We start from the raw sequence: 22,969 nt of genomic DNA, 5'->3' as shown, positions 1-22,969 counted from the left end.
GATTAGCTCGCTCCCGACGTTTCCGTTTTCATCCCCGGATTTCGCGTGAAATATTTAGAGTCCTCCGTTCATTTTGCTACATATTGTTTTAAACGATTTTCAACGGTTCAAAGAGCACAGTGTTCAAGCTATTTTGTCTCTTTTTTTTAATTACAAAAATTGTATTGCAAATTTTATTTTCGCAGTTTTTTTTTTAAGATTAATTTCCCCAAGTTCTTTTAAAAAGAAAATGTGTTCAATTATGTGCGAAATCTTTAGCTGTTGCTTTATACGTTGACAGTTATATATATATATCAAGACACTCGTTTAACTTGTGTAAACGAATTTTCGTTTACAAGAAGAATTTTTATGCTGAAATGCAATTTTAATTAAATTTTCAAAATGATTGAAATTTCTACCTAGTATGCCATTTAATATCAGCCTTAACGCCGAGTGCCGATTTATATGCATAGAGAATTGATGCCATCAAACGGGATGTTTGCAAACGATAAGCATTGAAAGACTTTCATCGTTGCCTCAGAGATAGCGATTTTAATAAACTTTGTTATGCTTGGGAACGTGAGGTCGTTGCTTTCAAAATGAACTTCCAAAGAGCACAACTCTCAAGTTTGTAGTCAAAAGTCCGCTCTTCGTTACTGCGAATGAATTTAAGCGCGAAACAATATGCATATAAAACGATGATAAATATTTAAATATTTGCAATAAAAAAGCGCAATAGTATTAGTATACGTATATTATATAACAGGTTTGAAAATAGTTCGACAAAGTTTTCATAAGGCAATAAATTTTACATACACGCACAAGCAATCTTAATATTTCTAAGAAAATTTTTTATTAATGTTAATTGCATTAATTATATCCATTACGTTAATTATAAATGTTTATTGCAGTTAAAATTCACGATAAATATTTTATTTGATTGATAGTAAATGTACACAACTCTAAACTAGATATTATAAATGATTTAGAAATATTTTCCGTTTCATTAAACGCTCAATAATGATTAATCTTTTTAAAATAAGATCTTTTTGAACTATCACGAATTACTTTTAGGAATAATTTTATGAAAGAAAAATTGAATGCTTATCTTTGCCGTAGAGTAAACTGCAATCCATTAATGATGCGCATTTTGCTTGCGGCATCGAGAGGGATGATGCTCGAAAAGCTGAGTTTTTTGAATAGAGCCTTCTCCTGTACGATCGCAGTTGCTTGTTCAACGTTCTTTTAAAGACACCAGCACTAATTTGCTGGATGAAAAACTAGCGTGTTATTAAGCTTCGTCGCTTAATTGGGTTAATGAGGCGATGGACTCGCCGCAATGAAATGACATTTTGCGTTATTTCAAACGCCGGCGCGTCAGAAAATTCATTAGGAAAATCCTTCGCAACAGCGCGCTATAAAAGTTTAGTAACTTGAAGAAATTGCATGAATAAAATAAGAAGCGATTTAATGTTCATAATAAATAACAAATTTAAATTTTTAATTGGAGAAAATTGAAATTAAGGATTTCTTTGATTTGTTAGAAATTTTTCTTGATATTTTAATTTTTCTTTGTAAGTGAAAAATGGTGCAAATTATAATTTAGTTGAATTTAATTTATATAAGGTATCATAAATGAGCATATAAAAGAAATGTCATCGCGCTATTTTATTTTATTATTATTAAGAAAGAATTTATTTTTATTTTAATAAAAGTTTTACAATTGTGTCAATGTGCCATTGACTTGTGATAATTACTCTAATTATTGATGAAGGAATAAATAATAGTACTTTTTTATATTAACTATTTCAAATTGTGTGGGTATTATTGTTATTGGTATTAGTATTATTAAATTTTTTCCAAGCTTGTTACGTTTTATTCATACAGTTTGCTATAATTGACTGACGAGACGAAAATGTTAAAATTCATACGTATAGGTATGTCAAGAGTTGCTAAAATATAATTTCGCTGGATATGCTACACGTCACATTTAACATACACATACAGATGCAAAGTCGATATTTCAGAGTTGACGCCTAAACACGTTAAAGGACGCTTTGCACTTCGGCGCTTTACCGCAGGAACAATTCGAAATGTTCCAAATTTACGATTTCCTGAAGCGGTCGGTTCGAAGTACAAGCCGCGGCGACGATAAATCAGCATTGTGCATGGCACTTTGAATGTATAATGTCAATTTACGTGAAAGTAGAACGACTTTTGTGAAGTCCATTACACGTGTCGATCGAAATATTACATTGTTGTTAATATTATTTGCTTTAATATCGCGATATCACTTAGGAATACAGATACATATAAAACATCAGATGTTGAGCGCGTTCTAGTTTTATAAAATTTCTCTAAATATATTTCTTTAGTGAATTTTTTATCATACATATATTAAATTAAATCACGTATTTATTCATGAAAATATGTTTTATATATCTTTGAAAAAGAGAAAGAAAAAGAGAGGGAGTTTCTCGATTTTTAAATATTATGAACTTCTGCAGCCGGCATAATTGGAACACTCGATTAACTTTTTACTTTATTACCAAGAGAAACGTAATGTTGCATAGCAGGAGTCTGTAATATAATATTGATTTTTGATAAGAGTCATATTAACGAGGTATTAATATCGAATAAAAATACAATATTGAAGATAGTCCCAATATTACTTGATCTCCTCTATGAAAAAGATATAGCATTTTCTAATAATTCTCTTTTGGTTAAATATACATCTATTTTTTTTAAATTATTTGTAAAAATTGTTTTGTTTTATTATAACAATCACAAGGAGTTATTTTTATTAATTTGAAACAAAATTTATATTTTTATATTTATTTTACATATACATGCATCGATACTATATTTTTGATAATATAGAAAGATTTATATTATTGCATTGTATTTTACGTGCATTATTTTTGTAAGAATTTCTTAGTTTATCACATAATATAGAGATTCCGCGAGATAGAATTTATTAGATTATCAACCTTTGTAAGACCCTTAAATCAGCAGAATTTCTCAAATAATAAAACGTACTTATATCTCGCCACGACAATATCGGAAAGAAAAACACGAGATATGTACCTATGCATGATGTATGTCTTTTGCGGATACATGAAAAAGATTCTCGGGACGGAAGAGAAGAATTAGATAAATCGTCGTGTTCGTAGAGAAGACATCGCGACAATATCACGATCCACAGTGGAATGACATTCCCGGATGCGGCATCGTTTCTTATTGTAATCCCGTCGGCTCTCTACAGAGAACGTCGCTATCTTGAATTAGTTTATCCATATGGATTGCGATGGTCGGGTCGTATCGACGCGGGTCTCATAGATCACCAGGATTGCTTTCCCATTGTGTTCTTCATTCTCTCCATTTTGCATCTCAATGCTTCACCCGTTCCGTTTTCAGTCATTCTGCCACAACCATCCCCGAGCTATTCCTTATTGAATTACCCTACATCTGACGAACGAACGACCCCCTTCGCGATACCTGCATAAAGACAGAATATCATAGTGCTATAATATCGCGGTACTTTGACTTGGCGTCATTTACCGGGACTCTTACAAACCAGTACTGTAGAGTTACTAACATTGTATTGTATCGCTATTGTGTAAAATAGAGAAAGAGGGAGGGAGGAATAGCATTTCATTATGACTTATGCAAAACCATAGTAGAATATAAACGTATAGCGAATAACAGCGTAGCGAATATTACGTTCGCATATTAATATTGCCTACTAGAAATTTTAATAGAAACAATACATTTACAATGTCATACGATTACAATGGTATACAGTACGATATCTTGACTCTGGAAGGAACTTTAATTAATTTCGTGCAGTCACTTATCCTTATTATTCCAAGAGACTAATGGAATTTTAATATTATATAGGCTCATTCTAAATATTACAACTTTTTGCCACTCTCCTCTTTTGATATTTTAAATTGCATTTATATTTGAAAAACATTTTAATTTAAAAACATTAGAATGTAATTTGGAAGTGGGAAAACAATAGCATTCGATCGAATTTTTGCTAAACAAGAACCGTCATCGATTTCACAAAACAATTTGTCGAATAGAAGCATGCAATATTCTACATTGAATTAATATCCCAAAAATCAATAGAATATCATATGAGTTGCAATAACTAGGCGCGTATGCGCATATGCATGCGAATTTTTAGCTCGGGAAATGTATCAGTTCTTACCAGTTCTATATCAAAAAATATAATATAACGTAGAAAAATCCTTTTTTTTTTCCTTTATAGACGCGCGACGAGTACTTTAGTGTCGTCATTCGCGCGATATTGTTCGTGTTCACTAACAGTCACGCCATTTGAATAATTACAAGTCGTAAAGCGCAATATTTGTCACTTGTGCTGTGTGAAATTGCAATCCTTGTCATTCGATGAGATAAAGAGAGCGTCGAATTTCGCGACGAGAGGGAGAAAAATCACATACGATGTGTAATAACGCACCAGTTTTTTCACTTTCCTTTTCTCTCTCTCTCTCTCTCTCTTTTAATTTTGATTAACGGTGCACGAGTATGATCGCGGGCGCTGTTCCCAAACGGCGAGGAATGGATTTACATCGCGCGGCAATCCATTTTCAATATATAGCACGGTCGAAAACGTATGGCCGCGCGCGAGTATTTCCAATGTACAATGTAATATCGTAGCGACGACCGATTGATTTTTCCGATACACACATACACACACACACACACATATATATACAGATATACACGCGCGCGAGTCTTTTAGGCGAGTCAGCACTCTACGCGCCAACAGAAATGTTTTAATCGAAAATTTATCGCTCATGGGAATCTAGTAATAATTCATAATCTTCTCGTACGCTTCGTATCTCTTTGTAATTGAATACATTACACTCCGATAGATTTAATCCCATTCCTGTCGACACAATTTACGTGGTAGGAGGAAGGCGGGAAAAATGAGAGAGAGAGAGGGAGAGACGTGTTGTTCCTGTGTGCGATAATATTTTTCGTGAAAAGACTATATTAATCGGATCCGTGATATGACGAACAAATAATATTTCACTCACGATTTCGATATACAAAATCGCGTCTGAGGATCTCCCTCTTGGCGCGACAGCCTGACGTTTATAGCACAACGCTGGATATAGTTCTAGCTATCGTTATGTAACTTCGGAGACCGGCTGCGATTTACGAGTGATGAAACAGATCGTGGATCTCTTCACGGTGAGAAGAGGAAGCGCTTCGAGCTGAAAGAGAGAGAGAGTAGATGTACAAATCGTCGCTTGGCAATTCATTTTCCGTCGATTTATCCGAAAAGCCGTTGATACCGAAGACTCGTGAGGGAGGGGGCGCACAATTGATTTCTTTCCCACCGTCAACCCCACCCTCGTCAAGCGTTACACGATCCATAACCCGCACGGCTCGGCCAGAAACGAGCCGGATGAGAGCGCCGTAAATTCCGCGAGCGCTCTAAATTAAGCCGCGTCTCGTCTCGGCTAAAGAGAGGTATACGAGATTGTAAAACGCCGGAAAACCGGCGCTGATTTTATTGTCTTTCACTGTTACACTCCTTTCTTTCTGTTGTCTACAAATTGTGTACCTACCTACTTTCTCGTCTCCTTTCGTGATCTGCAAAATGCAATTTAATGCAACGTGGAAATCTCAACCGTTTTCCGCGGAGTTGAAAAAACGTGGAAGTAAAATCGTATCGGAGGAATGTAAGAAAAGAAACACAGTACGGTTTTTATTAAAATTTAGTTACGATAAATTGAATTATATATGTCATTTTCCAATTTATGATATTTCTAATATATGACTTGACCAAAATTCTTTCTTATTTCGTATCAGTTTTATGTCTAAAATGCTACGTTGCAAATCGGTTCCATTTATCATCTGGCTTTATCAGGCATTGTACGATATATATATATATATATATATATATATATATAATATACAGTATCTATACATATGATACACATGCCTCTAGAAAGTCTATTGTATCTTTAAATATCGAAGCTCCGCGAATCTTCTTTTCGGTCTGTAGCAAACTATAATTCTTACAAACTATATATCGAAATCTCCTGCATTGTACTTTTCATATTTTAAGCACGTGAGTAAAATTATATCATAGATTGGAAATTTTTGATAAAAAATGATTTTCTGAAGGATTTTATTAACCATATACTGAATACGAAAGAATACACAAGTTCTATATTAATGTCAACTAAATATCAAGTTGAAATCGGACCTAATTTATCACTCAATCTCGACATTTTCGCAAAGTCACTAAAATCAACTGCAAATTGCTGGAGAAGTTATAATTAAAATTAAGACTGGCAAGAGTGTATATATGAAGGACGCATACATCCGGTATATATGTGTGCATATATACGGAAATTCAATACTATCTCTGGATATTGAAACTCTGCGATTTTCTCTCTGCGACGCGACAAAATGCCGCTCTCGTTCTCTCTTCATATCGCAGGGGTCTCTATCCAATCGTCTGCCTCTCGTTCCCGTTGATTCACCCAATGGGAAAGGAAATAGACAGTCGGTCCAGCTGATACAGTTCCGCACCGGGTGCATAATAGTCTAGTTAGTTGGTGCAGTCGGTACCAGATTCGATTAGCCTCGTTGCAGTTGCACGAGCTGCGTGGCAGCTTTAAACGATAAAGCGATACGTTTGAGCTGCGCTGCATTACGTTCTTCTTGTTTGTATGGGGGAGAAGAGACGTGCAACCTAGAATATAGTAAACACATTTACAAAATATAACCGTCGTGTTGTACAACACGATGTCTAAACACACAGGGTATATTATTATTATATTATATATACTTTTATACCACGTCTATCGATCTCTTCTGTCTTCACCAAAAACTTGTTATTAATAACGAGAATAATTTATTCGGAAAATGCTAATGAAAAAAAAAGAGAAAACATTATTTTGCGAGAGATAATCTTTATTTTTTCATTTTCTATTCCTATTAATAGACAGAAAAAGAAAAATATGTTGTATGAATATATTTTAATACATTGTCAATTTAACAAAATTTTATCACAGTCATAGAAATCATATACTCTTTTATTTTTATTTCAATTGTAATTTTACTAATCATTTTTCAAAATTAAACCGCACTTTATTTCGAAGAAATGAATCACGCATATATTATAAATATGACTATAACGAGAATATTTCGATATATTTGATTTAGCTATTTAAATTTAATTAATTTCAGCATAAGAACAGTATCCATCGATTAATTTTGAAAACGTAGCTCTTTCAGAACGTCGATAAAAAATGTCCGCGATGCCAATTTCGCGAAGCGTGATAAATTATTACGTCGGCCAGCAATATGTCACGCTGCCAGGTAGTTTAACGTCTCGCAGTGGACGTAATACATTTTTCTCCATTTTTCGATATGTGTCGACCGTCTACATCGCATCGGCTGTCGTTAACCGCTATGCAGACATCGCTTTTCCATTCGACGCGAAACTTGTATGAATCGCTCGCAATCCGCTGGTCGTTACAACATCGCATCGCATGTATTAAAAGTCGGAGTTACAGAGCTTTCACGCGAAAGTCGGAAGGGAAAACATCGATGCTACCGAACGAGGAAGACGTTCATGGATCGCGCAAAAATTTTCAACACGTTTGCTTGGCCTCTTCTACCGCTCGTCGATTTGTATCCTTCGAATGTCTAACGATCTGCCATTTGTTTCTGATTGTATACAGACTGCCGCACTTACCGGTTATCGTCTGTAACAGGGTTGAATTTTTTGTTTCTCTATTCCTTTTCTCGGGAACAAGTCTATTTCGCTTTAACTCGTCGCGCGGAGTTTTAATTTTCGTTGAGTCATATTAATGACCAGGTATACACGAATTTTTCACATTGTTTTACACAATTGCGTTTTACATAACTGTAATAATTTAGCTGTAATTACGAGTCATATATTTTTCAGATATTTTTCCTATTTTTTTTTATAGCAATAAGAATGAAAATGAAAGACGAAAGATATTTCTTACACAATATAACGCTGACATTTTCTCTCATTTCTGTTCTTTTCATTAATTTTACGTAGAACATATTGTAGTACGCCTTATATATATATATATATATATAGAACCATGTTTATTCCATGAGAAAAAAAGAGATACTCTGTTGACGTCAGTGTCGAGGATACATCGTTGTTTGCTTATTTAGTAATCTATCCGAACTTATTCCTATAACACGAGCTTGAAAACAGGACGTTGCTATTACGTTAGCATTTCTCAATCATTATTATTATCGCCTTTGGAAGGATCGAGCTAGTTTTATAAAAGGTGTTTCCATTATCCCGACGTCGATCATACGATCGCGTAACTTGTTTTCCGAAGATACATTGGGCGCGCGAGGGAAAGGATGGTTAAATTGATCCGCTGCTTGATCCGGATTGATGGATGCGGCGGTCACGGCTCATTATTGCTTCCATTATATCCGCTTCCTCAAGCCGCATCCGATCATTGGACAAGCTGTTCAATCGACCTGTCCTTTTATCGTGTATAACGAAACCGATCATCTGTTATACAGTGTATTATTATCACCGATCGGGACCGTACATATGTAATGTATATGTATATTGGTCGCAAACATATACTTATTGTTAGTTGAATTGATCTCTGGGGTTCTTGGTCAAATGTTAATATAGGCAGGCCTCCATGGTATCCATTGTTTTGTAAATGCTCACATGAGAATTATCTAAACTTTAGGATAATATTTGCACGTGTAATATTTGTATGTGTGTATTGACCATAATTGCGTCTCTCAATGTTACATAATACATAAGAAATGGCATATGCAAATATTTACGTATTTCTCTCTCGAATAACCGTTTAAAAAGGAGTTTTCGGAAATTATACTAATGTAGGTGACTACATGCTATAAAAATTGAATATAGTCTATAAAAAATAATATATTATTCATGAAATAATATATTTTCGTTATTCAATAATTTTTTTAAATACATACTTGATAAATTTTACGAGTTGTTTGTTTAAACTAGAAGTATCTTTACGCGAGTTTTTTCCATTTAGATTTTTATGTACTTACATTTTATACATATAAAAAGAAAAGACTTAAAATTGTTCGGTTTATTGCACATATAGTTGTCTCTATTGTATTTTCCTTAAAAGTTTCGATAGAGAATACATTTTAGGACGTGTTTGAACGTTCTTTGTTGCGTCTTAGTTTAAGAAGGGGAGCATCAGAGCGCGAGAAGTTACCCTAATACGACCAAGTAGTCCTTCGAGGCATACGGTTATGCTGATAATAGCGAGGTAGGCGAGGTAGGTCAGCAAAGAAGCGATAAAACTTCCTCGAGAGCTTCTCCTCTCCTTTTTGTGACACAACAATGTCGTTCAAGCCTTCTTTATGGACGACTACGCTCCTCGTCACGGGTAGTAAATGACTTGATCTACCAGCCGACCGGTTACGTCTTAGGATGGTGACTCGCTTCAGAAAAGTTGACGAAGTATTATAAAGAATCGACAGGCGACATCCTCGATACCTTCGATTCTTTCTCGAGCGGTTAGGCGCGCATTCGCTATCGTTAATACACTTAAAAAATACAGACAATATGTGAAACCAGGATTTCCTCGTAACAAGTTTTCCTCGCATGATGTGGAAGCAAACAGTTTGCTTTCGCATTCGACCCTTCCTTTGCAGAACAATCTCGCAATTAATTAGCGTCCTGTCTAATGCATTCGACAGCAAATAATTTAATTCGTTATTCCTTTATGATGTTTGCCGACCAAATTAAATTCAATATTGACACATAGTATATTCATTTAGTCGAATCGCACATACGAATTTTACCTACGAGAATTGTACTCGTATTTGTAATAATCGTCAAAAAAGCATATATTTTTTGCGACGTTTTCAAATATTTTGCAACACTTCTCCTTCTTGTAGTAATGTAAAAATATGCAAGTAACATTTTTGTGATTATATTTTTTCAGATATAATTCATTGTTTACAAACGCGTATCACCTTATTAATTTCTGATATTACTTAGATAAAAGGATTGTTCATTAAATGTACTAATTTAGATAATCTATCATTTAGTTTATATTTTATAACGTTACATTAAATTACAATATAATTATGCGTTACGAGGATATTTAATTTTATATGTAAATTAAAAAACAAACATAAAAAGAAATAAAAAAATAGTATGTTTGAGAAAAAGAACGGTCAACTAAATAACTTTAGCGTGAGAATTTACTGTGATCGATAACTGTGGTACGTGAAATCGATAGATGGAAGAGAAAATATTGCAAATTCACGACAGAAATGTCAATAAACAAATAATCCGTAAGCGGATACGGCAGAGTAACGATTTTATTTTACGATAAAATATTTCATTTCTCTCTGGGCTCCGTAACTGTCCGTAATTTTTCCGAATAATCCGTTTTACGATCAAACCTGCATTATAACGATGGATCAAAAGTTGCAAGCACTCGCGAATTATCCGCATCCTAATTTCTTAACGACACGGAATCGAGCGTGAAAAGCGGGCTAATTGCGAAGTCGTTTTAGTTCTTATTCCAAGCGAGATTTATATTCGCTCGTAAAAGAACGCTCCTCTGGAATTTCTCTGGCTTTTTTGTCGATACCTACTGTCTTTTTTTTCATTTCGGATAAAATGCGTCGTAAAACTTATAACTATTAATCGCCATCGTCCGCGAGCGATGTCGCCTTATGATTATAATTTATCTCAAACATTTTTGTAGGTATAATTTTTTTCTCTCGATTAGTTTTCCAGATTATCTTTAGGCGACGACTTGTTGTAAGCTTCGAAGTACGACTGAGAAACTCGTACAGAAAGCGAAATTTATATTCCTTCGTGTAATTGCAACAATCCTTATGAATTTTTTCTCACCCAAAATTTTACACCGAACGGTCATTTCTTAAATTATCGGCGACAACAGTTTTTGTCGTTAGAAATTTTCTATTCATTTATAAGTCATTCTTGTTATTTTTTTTTACAACCTTTCGAATAGTTTATTATTTTTACTTGATATTTAATTTAACTGCGTAAAAGTATATATTCACTGCTCACGTTTTATTTAAAACAAAACTTTATATTTTATTTGAAAATTTTTTACTAAACTCTCTCTCTCTCTCTTTCTAAAAGGATTTTTTATAATAATAAATATATGATTTTTTCTCTGAATATATTAAATACCTTTTCAGTTTTATTAATATATATACAAATTGATTTCATATTGCTGCTATAGAGTATTCGAACGCATTATATTATTATTTCTCTCGCATTCGCGCTATACATGCAGCAACGAGAATATTTCAATGTTTTCTAATTACCGTCGACTTCAGAAGCTTAAGGAGCTGCCGTAAAGTCATTCTGCTTTATCACGGTCAGAATGTCCTGTAATGTTACAACGTGAAACAGCCGCAGGATAATTAGTGCGCGAGATGGATTTTGGCGTTCATGTGCGCGCGCGCAAGAGAGAGAGAGAAAGCCAAAGACAGATAGAGAGAGAGAGAGAGAGGGAGGAAAGGAGATCAACGAACCCTGCATCCTCTTTCTCCTTCCACGTTCAACATCACGACATCGTGCATTACAAAGGGGCGCGTAATTTATTGTTAAAGGGGTGGACAAGGCGTACGATGCTTAGGGATGCTTGGACGAACGACGGTGGGAAAGGCTGGTGGCGATGGTGGTCCAGGTTGGGCGGATTGCTGGCGATGGCGGCAGCCATATCCTGTCTCGTTGCCCCGTTTCCGGGCGCCTCGGCCAATCCGGAAGCGAAGCGTCTCTACGATGACCTGCTGTCGAACTACAACCGCCTCATCCGCCCTGTTGGCAACAACAGCGATCGCCTCACTGTCAAAATGGGACTACGCCTCTCCCAGCTCATCGACGTCGTGAGTAGACCCCACTTAACCCATTATGCTGCCGCATGAATAGCGTTTATACTCTACATAGAGCAGGCTGCGTCCTCCTCTTCGATCTGAGGATGCACGCCAGATATGTAGAGCAAGAGTGCTTGGATATGAAATAGTACAACGTGTTTCATCGATTGACATTCGCAGGGAGCGTACGATAGTTGTTTGGTTTTCACCAAGTCAATGAAGCGCGCAGGTGGTGATGATAATGAATTTAAGCGCGCAAATTAAGACCATATTTTATCTCCGTGTTCTTTCTCTCGTTTTGTTTTTACTTTTTTTTGTATCAGCTCGAAATTATGTCACAAAAATGTCGGATCGTGTATTGGACGGCGTTTTCACGCTGTCTTAGTATAAAAAAATATTTTCTCCTGCGCGCTGTATCTGGAAAGAATACGATTTACAGGTTTCAATTTATAACGTTTAATTGCAAAATTATATATAAGCGATATCTAATTCCCCGGATCAAATTTTGATAAAGTTTACACGCGTTGCATAAGTTCTCCTATTTCATTCAATTTATTTAATCTGTTATTATACCACGTTACTCTATTTATTCCATATCAATGTACGTGGATGATGCAAATACAAACCGATATAATTCGCGAAGCTCGCTTTCTTAATTGCTTTGCGAAACATTTTATTATAATCCGAATTAAAAATTTTACAAGCATACAATTTAAATAATTTTGATCATATCAATAATACTCACAACGTACATTAGAGAGAGTATTTGTACTCTTTGCATTATTTAACATGGCTCTCTCTTCTCATTATATATTCCGATTATCATACATAAATACAAGTAATTATGACGCAGGACAGAGCACATTTCGTAACTAATTGTGCCTAAGCTAATTTACATGATTCTCATGATAATAAGCCACGAGAGAGTTTTATCAAGCCTTTATTAATGCGAGATATGTACATAAAGAATTGATTGTTTTGGTCGAAAACGAATCGCGGACACACATTCATACATCTCGATCGAATAATCATCACGTGGTTTTCGTTTACGTCGCGCTCATCCGGAAAGAGACATCCACATCGGTTGCAACGTGTGGAATACGGATTATGTGCTGGATGTGTGACCGATAACGGGTAGCGTCCACGTACTTGCGGCGATAAGTTGAATTCCGGGAGTTCCTCTACCGGAAACGGAACTAATTTACAAGCGAAGGGATCTGTGGCACTCGAGCTATTAATTGCCATAATCTGATCGTCAGCAATCAATCGCATCTCGACGAGGAACGCTCGAAACTAAACGTATACGCGCGCGCATACACGCATATACACGCATACACAGTGCGGATCGATGTGTTAGAATTACGTTGATTGTCTCCCCTGCCCCGCATTGTCTCCCACGGTTATTACATTCGAGTTACATGCCCGCGACTCGATCTGAATTTCGGCAGTAATTGCCTCGATCATGGATCTCTATCGACTAATACGCGCTTCTGTCTAAACCATAATTAATTTGTTTTCGGCTGGGCGCTTACTGTCGCGCATTATCGACGCAGAATTCATCGACTACGAATTCGATACAGATCATTGATATTATCAATACTCGAATCAAAATGTAATAGGCATTTGATTTCAAAGATTGAAATCCGCATACGTAAAAATTTGCATCAGATCGATTTAATTGCCGTTCATTTTTTTTCATTAGTTTAACAATCATTTCATTAAATTGCATTCAAAATCCAAAAGAAATTGACGCGATTTTAATATCTCATTTTACTTCTATTACTTATGAAATAATAGAGATTCTCTTGAGATGATTATTATATTAATGTCTGAAATGAAGATGTTTAATATCTGTAGGAACAATATTTTTGAAGAACGACTGTCAAGTAATTCTGTCATTTTTCTTTGTCATTAGACTTATATTAGACGATCTATAATTTGCGATAAAAATTAAAACGTTTCAATTAGAATTTTTTAATACAAAATTCCATTTGTAATAATTTTGTGTAACATAAATTTAAAGCAATATAATATACAAAATGTATATTATTATTAGAATATACATAATATTGATATATAAGATAATAAACTTCTGAATTTCATCGACGAATTACAAATTGTCTAAAGTAGACTTCAATACATACATGTGCATGTACGTTATGCTATTGTTTAATGGAGTGGAGCTTTTAACATTTGAATGCTTTAATACGCGTCAATGATTTAGAACGAAAACTACAATTCCGCGGAATGTAATAATTGCTAAACACGAATATGGAAATTGTCCAATCAGTTTACAATAGTCACTCGCGTCTACAAATGTTTATATACGATTCACTCGAAAACGCGCGTAACTTTTCGCCGACTGAAAATCCCGTAGCGGGACGTAAATACTACTTAATTACAACGATGGTACGTGCAACGAACTCGCCCGTTCCGCGGACATCCTCTATAGAATTTATGAAACAATTGTTGGCTTCGGATTACGCAATGCAGGCTGGCAGGGTGAGAAATAACGAACGCATTATACTTTGGGGATCGCGTTATCTAAAGCAATATCGCGATTTCGAAAGCGGGATACTCGAGGATCAGCGACGATTAACATTGGATATCTCGCGTGTTTTCCACCTCACGTGCGGCGATGTTTGTTGTGCAACACAGCCAACGCCCATTTTTTACTTTTAACTCGATCAAAACTGCGTAACTCGATCATTAGTCAGAGACTACTAACGGACGATTGTTTCTTCACACAAGTGGTCGAGAGGAGAAATGAGAGTTTTTATTTTATCGTCACGAAGTCACATTTGGACACTTTATCAAAGAGATTCGATAACGATCCAACAAGTGCTTCGAATTTGCAAGTTTAAATCTACACTTGACACCCCTTTTTTCTTATAACCACCGCGCGATTGCGATTATTAATTTTCCTATTAAATAGAATTATTAATTTTATTTTAGTATACAATTTTAAATTATATAATATTTGATTAAAAAAAAAAAAATCGCGGAGGAGACGTGAAACGAATATTAATAAATGAAATACATTTTTAAATTAATTATTAAATTGAAGAAGAACGATTTGAAATGTAATATAAAAGTAATTGAATTCTTTGGGGAAATTCTGTTCACTTACGATATATATTATCCATTACGGTAACCGATGATTCTGGCCAATGCTGACCACGAAAGTGCAATAAGAGTTCCACAACTTTGATGAGAAGTTCCAATGATAAAGCGTGTCGCGTAAGAGGGATGTTCCTGATTAAATCTGCACGAGCGACGAGTACGCGAATACATTAGCAGACAGTCGGAAAGCATAGATCGTCCAGTTCGCAACCGGAATGGTATCCCAGCGGACTCATAAGAGGACTGATTCTCCGCGCCGTAGGTAGTTCGGCCATTATTTACACGGCCTCCTTTTCAAGGGAATCACCTCCTTGGAATCGCACTTGTTCTTCGCGGAGCACATCCACCTCTCTCTACCTTCCGGATCGATTCTACGGGGATTTACGAGCAGCAGCACAACAGCAGGCAGCGAGATTGACTTTTACTTCCGCGGATGGATGCAGCTCGAAATCACGCGCGTAGTTCTTCCCTTCTCTCTTTCTTTCCTTTATTATCACGAAAGGATTTTCCTGTTGTGCGCGAAACGGAAATTCGAAAGAGTTTTTATTCGTCAAACGATAAATTGCACCTCGATCAACCCGCATTACGAGCTTGCACGAGTAAGTTGTTATTAAATCAATACCTTGCGCGATCAAAATGACGCTCCTTGCCGTAAGATCGAATGTATCCTATATTCGTTTGTACAAACATGTTTTCTCTTTTTTTTAGCTTTTATTTCTTTCTATACAACTTCTTTTCAATTCCTCTTTTCGGTTTTATTTTCTTTCTTTTCTGCAGTTTGCGAAGAAAACTGCAAGTTGCGCAATATAGGTCGTTTCTATTGTTGTAACATTATTTATCAAAATTATTTCACGAATAAACACGTACGTTTACGTCGCAAAATGTATAAAATCATTGTACTCCTCGACAGTGTGGCTCGTTATTAGTTCCACGATCAATCGTTTGGAAGTCGAGTCGCAAATATGAGTCGCGTCAACAATTGCCGAATCTCTTCGTGCCGAAAATGACAAAATTGTCGATCAGCTGTCGTCGATTACGCAGCCGATTGCATCCGATCTATCTTTCTTTGATCGACAGGCTCATAATTGAAGTTTGGGTGGGGTTGGGTTGCGGAGCAACCGCGTGTCGTCACAATTTTCACATTCGACAGTTTCGCGAATTTTATTTATTTATTTGCGGCGAACTGTATCTCTCGTGCAGGCAAAGCCCCTCGGCTCACTCATCGCGGCTTCTCGTTTCTTTTAATTAAACTACCTGGACCCGTGTTACAAAACTGGAAAGTGGGGCGCACGTTCCGTTTGGAAATTCCGCGCGCGTTTGCTCCTTCGAGCAAAACCAAGTAGTGAGAGGATTTATGACGGAGGGTGGCGATTATCGATTGCGCCACGATCATTATTCCCCTTAGAAGGTGCACTTATCTTCGAAAGAGTGTCGCTACCTTTTTTTTAACGCGGAAAATATTGTTACTGCGCGGACATTACTTTCGTAATTTTATACGCAAGAAATCTCGAATCACGATATTTTACATTATTCTAGAACGTAATAGCATTGAGAATACAAGCACAATTCGGTATAATTATAAATAAATCGATTAATAAATAATACAATTAATTCTTTCACAAACAACATATTATTGTATTATTTCATTTTATTAATTTTATTAATATGTATAAATATATAAATTAAAGAAATTTAAGAGTAATTACATAATTTGTCAGCTGTAAACATTAAATTATTCGACTTTTGTAGTTCGTAACGAGAAATGCAAAAACATTATTTTCTCTTCCATACAGTTATTAAATAGTCGGTCAAATTAAATGTATTAAAAACAATGTTGACGTTTTCTTGCTCGTCTATATGGATATTTGTTTACAGCAAAATATGAAAAATAAATGAACATTCAATATAAATTTATTCTTCAGTTACACGCGATTACGTATTGTAGAAATCAATCAAAACCTTTTTGATTACTAGAATGGCATGGTGAAATAATTATAAATGCCCAGCAATTCCGTTTAATTTAAAGAGAACTTTATAGCATTGTTGATATGTTCATTTTCTATTAATATGGGAATTTAATAAATATAGAGTATAGTAATTTAAATTTATGGCACATGATTTCGTAGATTAAATCCGACCAGCCGAGTTGGACTTTTAATCGAATGTTGTTTGCGACCGCAACATCATGTAATTGAGACATCTATACGCATCATGTATTTTATTCACGCAGTAATTTTTATACATTTATAATTCCCATATCGCAGGTATGTGTACGATCTTAATGAAAAAAAAAAAAGATATCAAACTGTATATTTTTTAATTGATATACTTGTAATTACTAATTAATTATTAAATCGTGAATACAAAGAGATATTAATTATAAGTAAAATTTAATTTACATAATGACGTATATATTTTGAATAGTTTTTAAATATACCCAAATGGGGAGGGGGAGGAGGGATCAGATTAATAATGGTTGCTTATCCTAATGCAATTTCGTTGAAAAGCGAACGAGAATTCATATGACGTGCCCGAAATTATTATTCTCTCTAGCGCGAGATACGAATATTAATTTACATATTTTTTATTTTCCGATTATACGAACGTTTTTCACAGACGTTCAAATAGCCTTGCGTTGATTAGCGCGTCAAACGATTGAATTAACTGATGTAAAAAGACGGAAGCGATGCGGTGCGCGTTTCTTCTTTCACGTTGTCGCGTTCTGTTTCACGAGTGTCAATTAAGGTGACTCACTTTACGTAATCAGGGATTACAAATTCGCTTTCCTCGGGTTTCTCTTTTCTGTCGAGTGGCGAAATAAATCTCATCGCGTCTTGAGAGAAGACCGTCGACGACGTGGTTGGTTCTTAAGGTTTGCGTTACAGAGGGATCGCGTTGCCTCGTCGTTATCAACCGCTATACGTGATAACGAAGACACGTTTTTGCTCGTTAAGATTATGAGAGATTGTTTTTTTTTTTTTTTTTTTTTTTTTTTTTATTATTAATGATTCGATATTTTACTCTTGCGGAGAGTTTTTGCCTTCGTGGTTAAAAAAATCCTTGAATTTGCATATTATTGAACTCTGTATAGATAATTCGCGATGCCTACCATTAATTATTGCGATTAATTGAGCGATAATATGCTGTTATGGTGAGGATTTTTAATCCGATAATAAATGACACTATATTTTATCTTAATAGCTTGAAGAGAAGCACGTTCAAGTATATTTTTCATTCTTTATCTTCGTGCTCGGTAGAGAAAGATGGTTTAAGGATTATATCAAGAAATTCAAAAATAATGAACTTCAACCATGTTCTCTTTCACACTTCAGAAAATATCATCTTAAAGATTTCAACAAATCTACATTATGTACAAAGTAAAAATTGGAATATCTGAATACTTTTAATTTTAAATATTTGAAACGTTATTGAATTTGATCTCCTGTATGTCTTGAATTTAAGTCTACTAGATACTTAATTTTTATCCTTCCTTGTGTGTGCCTTCAAAGTTATCGAATAGCCTCCCTAGTAGATTGTGGTTGTACTTTGAGCGAGATTGAACCAGTCCATTTACATGCCGAGATAAATCCGCTTTCCGGCGAACCAAATGTTCGAAGTCGATATATTTTCGATTACCGTGTCGTGCCGTGCTTCTGCCCCGTGTCTGCGAAATTGATGATTCCAACAACGGGGTATCATTGATCCCGGAGAATAATCGTTTTCGGCCACCTTGTTTCCGGCCACCGCCAGTGGTAATTAAGTCCCCTATAGTTTTCGCAGACCATCGGTTCAATTTCCAATTGTTGTAACTACCACCAGCGAAACTTGGTTGCCGCTGCTTTCAGCGGGAATAAAAAAAAAAAAAAAAAAAAAAAAAAAAAAGAATTCGCCTCTCACCGCAAGTGGAAGAGGCAAGGCCGCGTTTTCCGCAGTTACTCCGGGACAATGAAAATTGGTTAACCCATTTTCTACGACATTCGGAGCGCCTTTCCTATACCGGCTCATTTAATTGCACGCGAATAATCGTGCCGGGGTTAATCGCTAAACCGCCATAGTTCGAGATCATTAGAGACGGGTGCACGTTGAAAAATTAATTTCTTTTGTTCCTCGGGTCTAGTTAAAATTATTATTTAATGCGACACGGATATATTGCCTTGTTTAATAGCGTACAAAATATTAAACTTGCGAAATTAACTCTTGAAACTGCGAGAAATGTGCTAGATATCATTTAAAAAAGCTGCTTATATTTATATTTATTAAAAGAATAAATTTGCAATTTTACGCATGTATTACTTTTTATTAAATATATAATTATATAGTTCATAAAATATATATAATTTATGTTACATATATAAATAAACTAAATAATAGATATGTTTAAGAAATATATTGCAACATAAATATATAAATAAGAAATAAATATTTTCTCGACTTAAAACAATTTTTCGACATTTTAGTTTCACATTATCGTGAAAATACATTTGAATAAACGAGCAAACGTTAACGAGCATCCATGATTATTTTAATGAGTGAATTCAGTTCATTTTTCAGTTGTACGACTCAGCATGCAATTGCGTATGAATGATTAGCTCGGCAAGTAATGGTTTCTCCTTCATTACCGAATATCTACAATTAAATTTCCCTTAATTTTCACACAAGCCACTGATCCCCTCGTAATTCTAATAATTAAGCTCACTGTTCCTACGACTTCCAGTCGAGCGGACGTTCAATAATGCGTTTCAATGGACGTTTCGTGACTAATCTGACAAGCGCTGCCACTGCGAACCCGTGCTTTTATATCATCTCCACTTTATCGTCGCAGAAATTTCTTTATTGAAATCTATAACAATGCGCATGATAAAAATATAAAATTGATGCGATAAATGACTAACTTATGATACAATTTTGAAAGACATTTGTGCAAATATTTCAAACATTGTATATTTTGTTATACATTTGAATTTCGTAAATTTCACAAGTGATTAATTATCGCGCAATAGTAATATCGAGGCATATAATTCTCACAGTTTACAGTGTGGTTACGAATAATAGCTTTTAAATGACATTCTATATACGCGTATATCAGAAATTGATGACGGTATGATTGATGATCTCACGATAACGCGAGGTTTAATACTACTGGTAATTGAGTTCCCTATAATGGCATATACATATATTCCGTTGTGTTAATAATACGAGCAGTTCGGCTTTAAACTTCTGGGGATCTCTCCGGGTTTGTTCGTTGAATGCATTTAATCGAAATAACTAAAGCTCGATAACTCTCGAAAGCGGAATCTACCAAGATGATTGAATTGAAAAGGAAATCGTATACATGTATATATCGAATTCGCAACTGACGGATTTCAGAGGAAAGGATCAAGCTTTGTCAATATAATATTTCTTGATCAACCCTCACGGAAATTTTATCTGTTTACATACCGCATCCTCGAATCGAAAATTAACTTGATATAACGATTAAATAACGTAGACGGATAATAAGAAATGATGCGATGAGAAAGTAGGTTTATTACGTTACAAAAGTTAATAATATCGTTACCCTCCTTCTCTTCCGCGGTATACCGATATCTGAAAGGCGGAATGTATTATATATAAAAAGCTTCCTTGATAGATGAGTTTCTTATGTGCGTTCCTATTTTCTGGATTATGGGAATAATGTAATTAGGTGCCTTTTCTCTCAGGCTTTGCCGCGACGTCTTACGTCACCAGTTAACAGGAAATCCACTTTACTTCTTGTCACGTCATATTACATTAAGATTTGCACCTCGATATAGCTGTTACTCGCGAGAATAGGTAAATCGCGTTGCTCCCTAATAGAATTTCCAAGAAAGTACGATCGATGCCCGGGAACAGATTCAAAAGATTCATCTTTAGTGGAGGATTAGAAAATTCTTTAACCAGAAATGGAATCGTATTTTTACGATTTTCCCGGATCTTAAATACGAAGCGAAAGATTCGAAAGCGTCAAATATTGTGACCTTAGTCAGCCTTCCAGCATTTTAGTAAATTTTCTAGAATTTTCATTTAATTATATTTTTTTAGAGCCTCTAGCGTAATATATTCGATTTTTCGGAGTGAATAATATTTAGCGAAAGATTCGAAAGCGTCAAATATTGTGACCTTAGTCAGCCTTCCAGCATTTTAGTAAATTTTCTAGAATTTTCATTTAATTATATTTTTTTAGAGCCTCTAGCGTAATATAATCGATTCTTCGGAGTGAATAATATTTACTTCTATTGACGGTGTGACATCTTGCGCGATGCGCAATTTTCGCGAACAAAACCGCCGGCGGCGTACAGCGAGATTAAACTGTTTATTACAGCATCGCAGGGACGCGACGCGACGTTCGGGATTCGCGTTTAAAGGATGCCAATTTATGCGCCGCCGCTAAGCAACGGCACGTAAAACGCAGAACGCTCGCGAATGCAAATGACCGTCCGGGGCTAATGATCGAGGCGCTGGGATGAGAAACAAAACGAGAGAGGGAGAGAAAATGGTCGCTAAAATTGAAAAGTGCCTTGTCGGACGCGGTCACGTAAACGCGAGATCGACCGCTCCTGTAATCCGGCCACTGCTCTGCGGAATGAGGATGGATGTTTAAAGCGCGCCGCATCGGCTCCCTCAAAATCGTCCAATTTAGGCGCCGAACATCCTCTCGCGCGCGGCCCGTTAATAGGGAATACCGCCATAGGGAACTTAATTATCCCAGCTGTCCTGTAAGGGTGGAAAGGGGATTACCCTCGTTCCATTGAATCTCATCGTCATTCGTCCGCCATCAGCAGCGCGCCGCGCCGATTTGTTACGGACTTGATATAGCTGCTCGAAGTCGCACTCTGGATCGTTGTCATCTTTGTGATATATTGGAGAGCTGTCATTGATAATCACCGCGGTGGTTCGCGACTATAGGTCTCTGCCTGGTAGGCTTAAACGCGGGTCTGAGGTGTGTCATGTTCAAGGAGAATTGGAATTGGAAATTGATATTTCCCGAGTAATATATTTGCTTCGCGCCGCTTTGTGCTTAAAGCCTATTGTCAGGTTAAATTCATTTTAATGCGTTAAAGCTTGTAAACAATTTTGATTTATCTTTCGATCTTATATATATATAATATTGATAAATTCGTAGCAGAATTTTGTACAATTTTCTATTTATTTAATTAAAATGTTAAAAGCTTTAAAATATAATAATGCGAGAAGTCTATCTTCTGTGTCATCAATAATAAACTTAATTAAATTTTATTATACGTAGCTTGCCTTCAAATGAATTGTATATCATTGTAAGAGGATGTTCGGATGCTCTGAATTCTCTGAACGTTTTTCGGTTGTGCTGTTAGAGGTGGTTCTTTTATAACATTATTTATTTTCAGAGAATTGTATATTCCCGGTATGTTTTCTTATAGCTCTGTGTGTCATGTTCAAGATATATTTCAATACGCGCTCGATATATTATGCATATATCCGTACTACGTTGTCATCTCGCACGGCTGTGCACGATATAATCCTGGATAAGAAAAGCGGTCGCGTGACTCGCATCAAGTATCGCGCCGGGGAAATTTTTATTCGTCGCACGCGCGTGACGGCAAAATGTGCGGATGCGTTAAATATAAATGAAGCCCGATATGAAGGTTGGTTAACCCGCGGCGGCGCGCGTAGAGGGCTTTCAATGTTTGTACGACCTCGACAATCCCGAAATCCCGCCCCTTCAGCGCGCTCTGTAATAATCTCCGCGGATTTACGAGTCGTTCCATTCGAGAATCACGTCAGCTTATATACGGAATTATGTCGTGCCGCAGGATTATAGATGCGTGAAAACGCAAAAGCCCGTATACTCTCGCGTTCCTCGTTTCCGTCGAGAAAAATCGCGCGCGGAATAAGGAAGAAAAAACGCGTTGTCGATTATCGATTGGATGACGACTTATTTATCTGCGACACATTC

General features: G+C 35.9%; 1 protein-coding gene across 2 annotated transcripts in view; it reads left to right on the top strand.

The window, feature by feature from the left end:
* Positions 1-22,969, top strand: part of nAChRalpha1 (nicotinic acetylcholine receptor alpha1) — a 125,026-nt gene that overhangs the window by 41,692 nt on the left and 60,365 nt on the right. For both annotated transcript variants that reach the window (XM_029303081.2, XM_029303079.2), the window contains exon 2: positions 11,632-11,907. In XM_029303081.2, coding sequence (XP_029158914.1) covers positions 11,650-11,907 — 258 coding nt within the window. In that variant the 5' untranslated portion in view covers positions 11,632-11,649. The remainder of the gene's footprint in view (positions 1-11,631; positions 11,908-22,969) is intronic.

The sequence above is a fragment of the Nylanderia fulva genome, unplaced genomic scaffold (assembly GCF_048542155.1).
Source record: "Nylanderia fulva isolate GAGA-0341 unplaced genomic scaffold, ASM4854215v1 Scaffold1, whole genome shotgun sequence".
In the NCBI taxonomy this organism is placed as follows: Eukaryota; Metazoa; Arthropoda; class Insecta; order Hymenoptera; family Formicidae; genus Nylanderia; species Nylanderia fulva.
The sequence above is the reverse complement of the archived record's forward strand: the minus strand, read 5'-3'. Positions and strand labels throughout refer to the sequence as shown.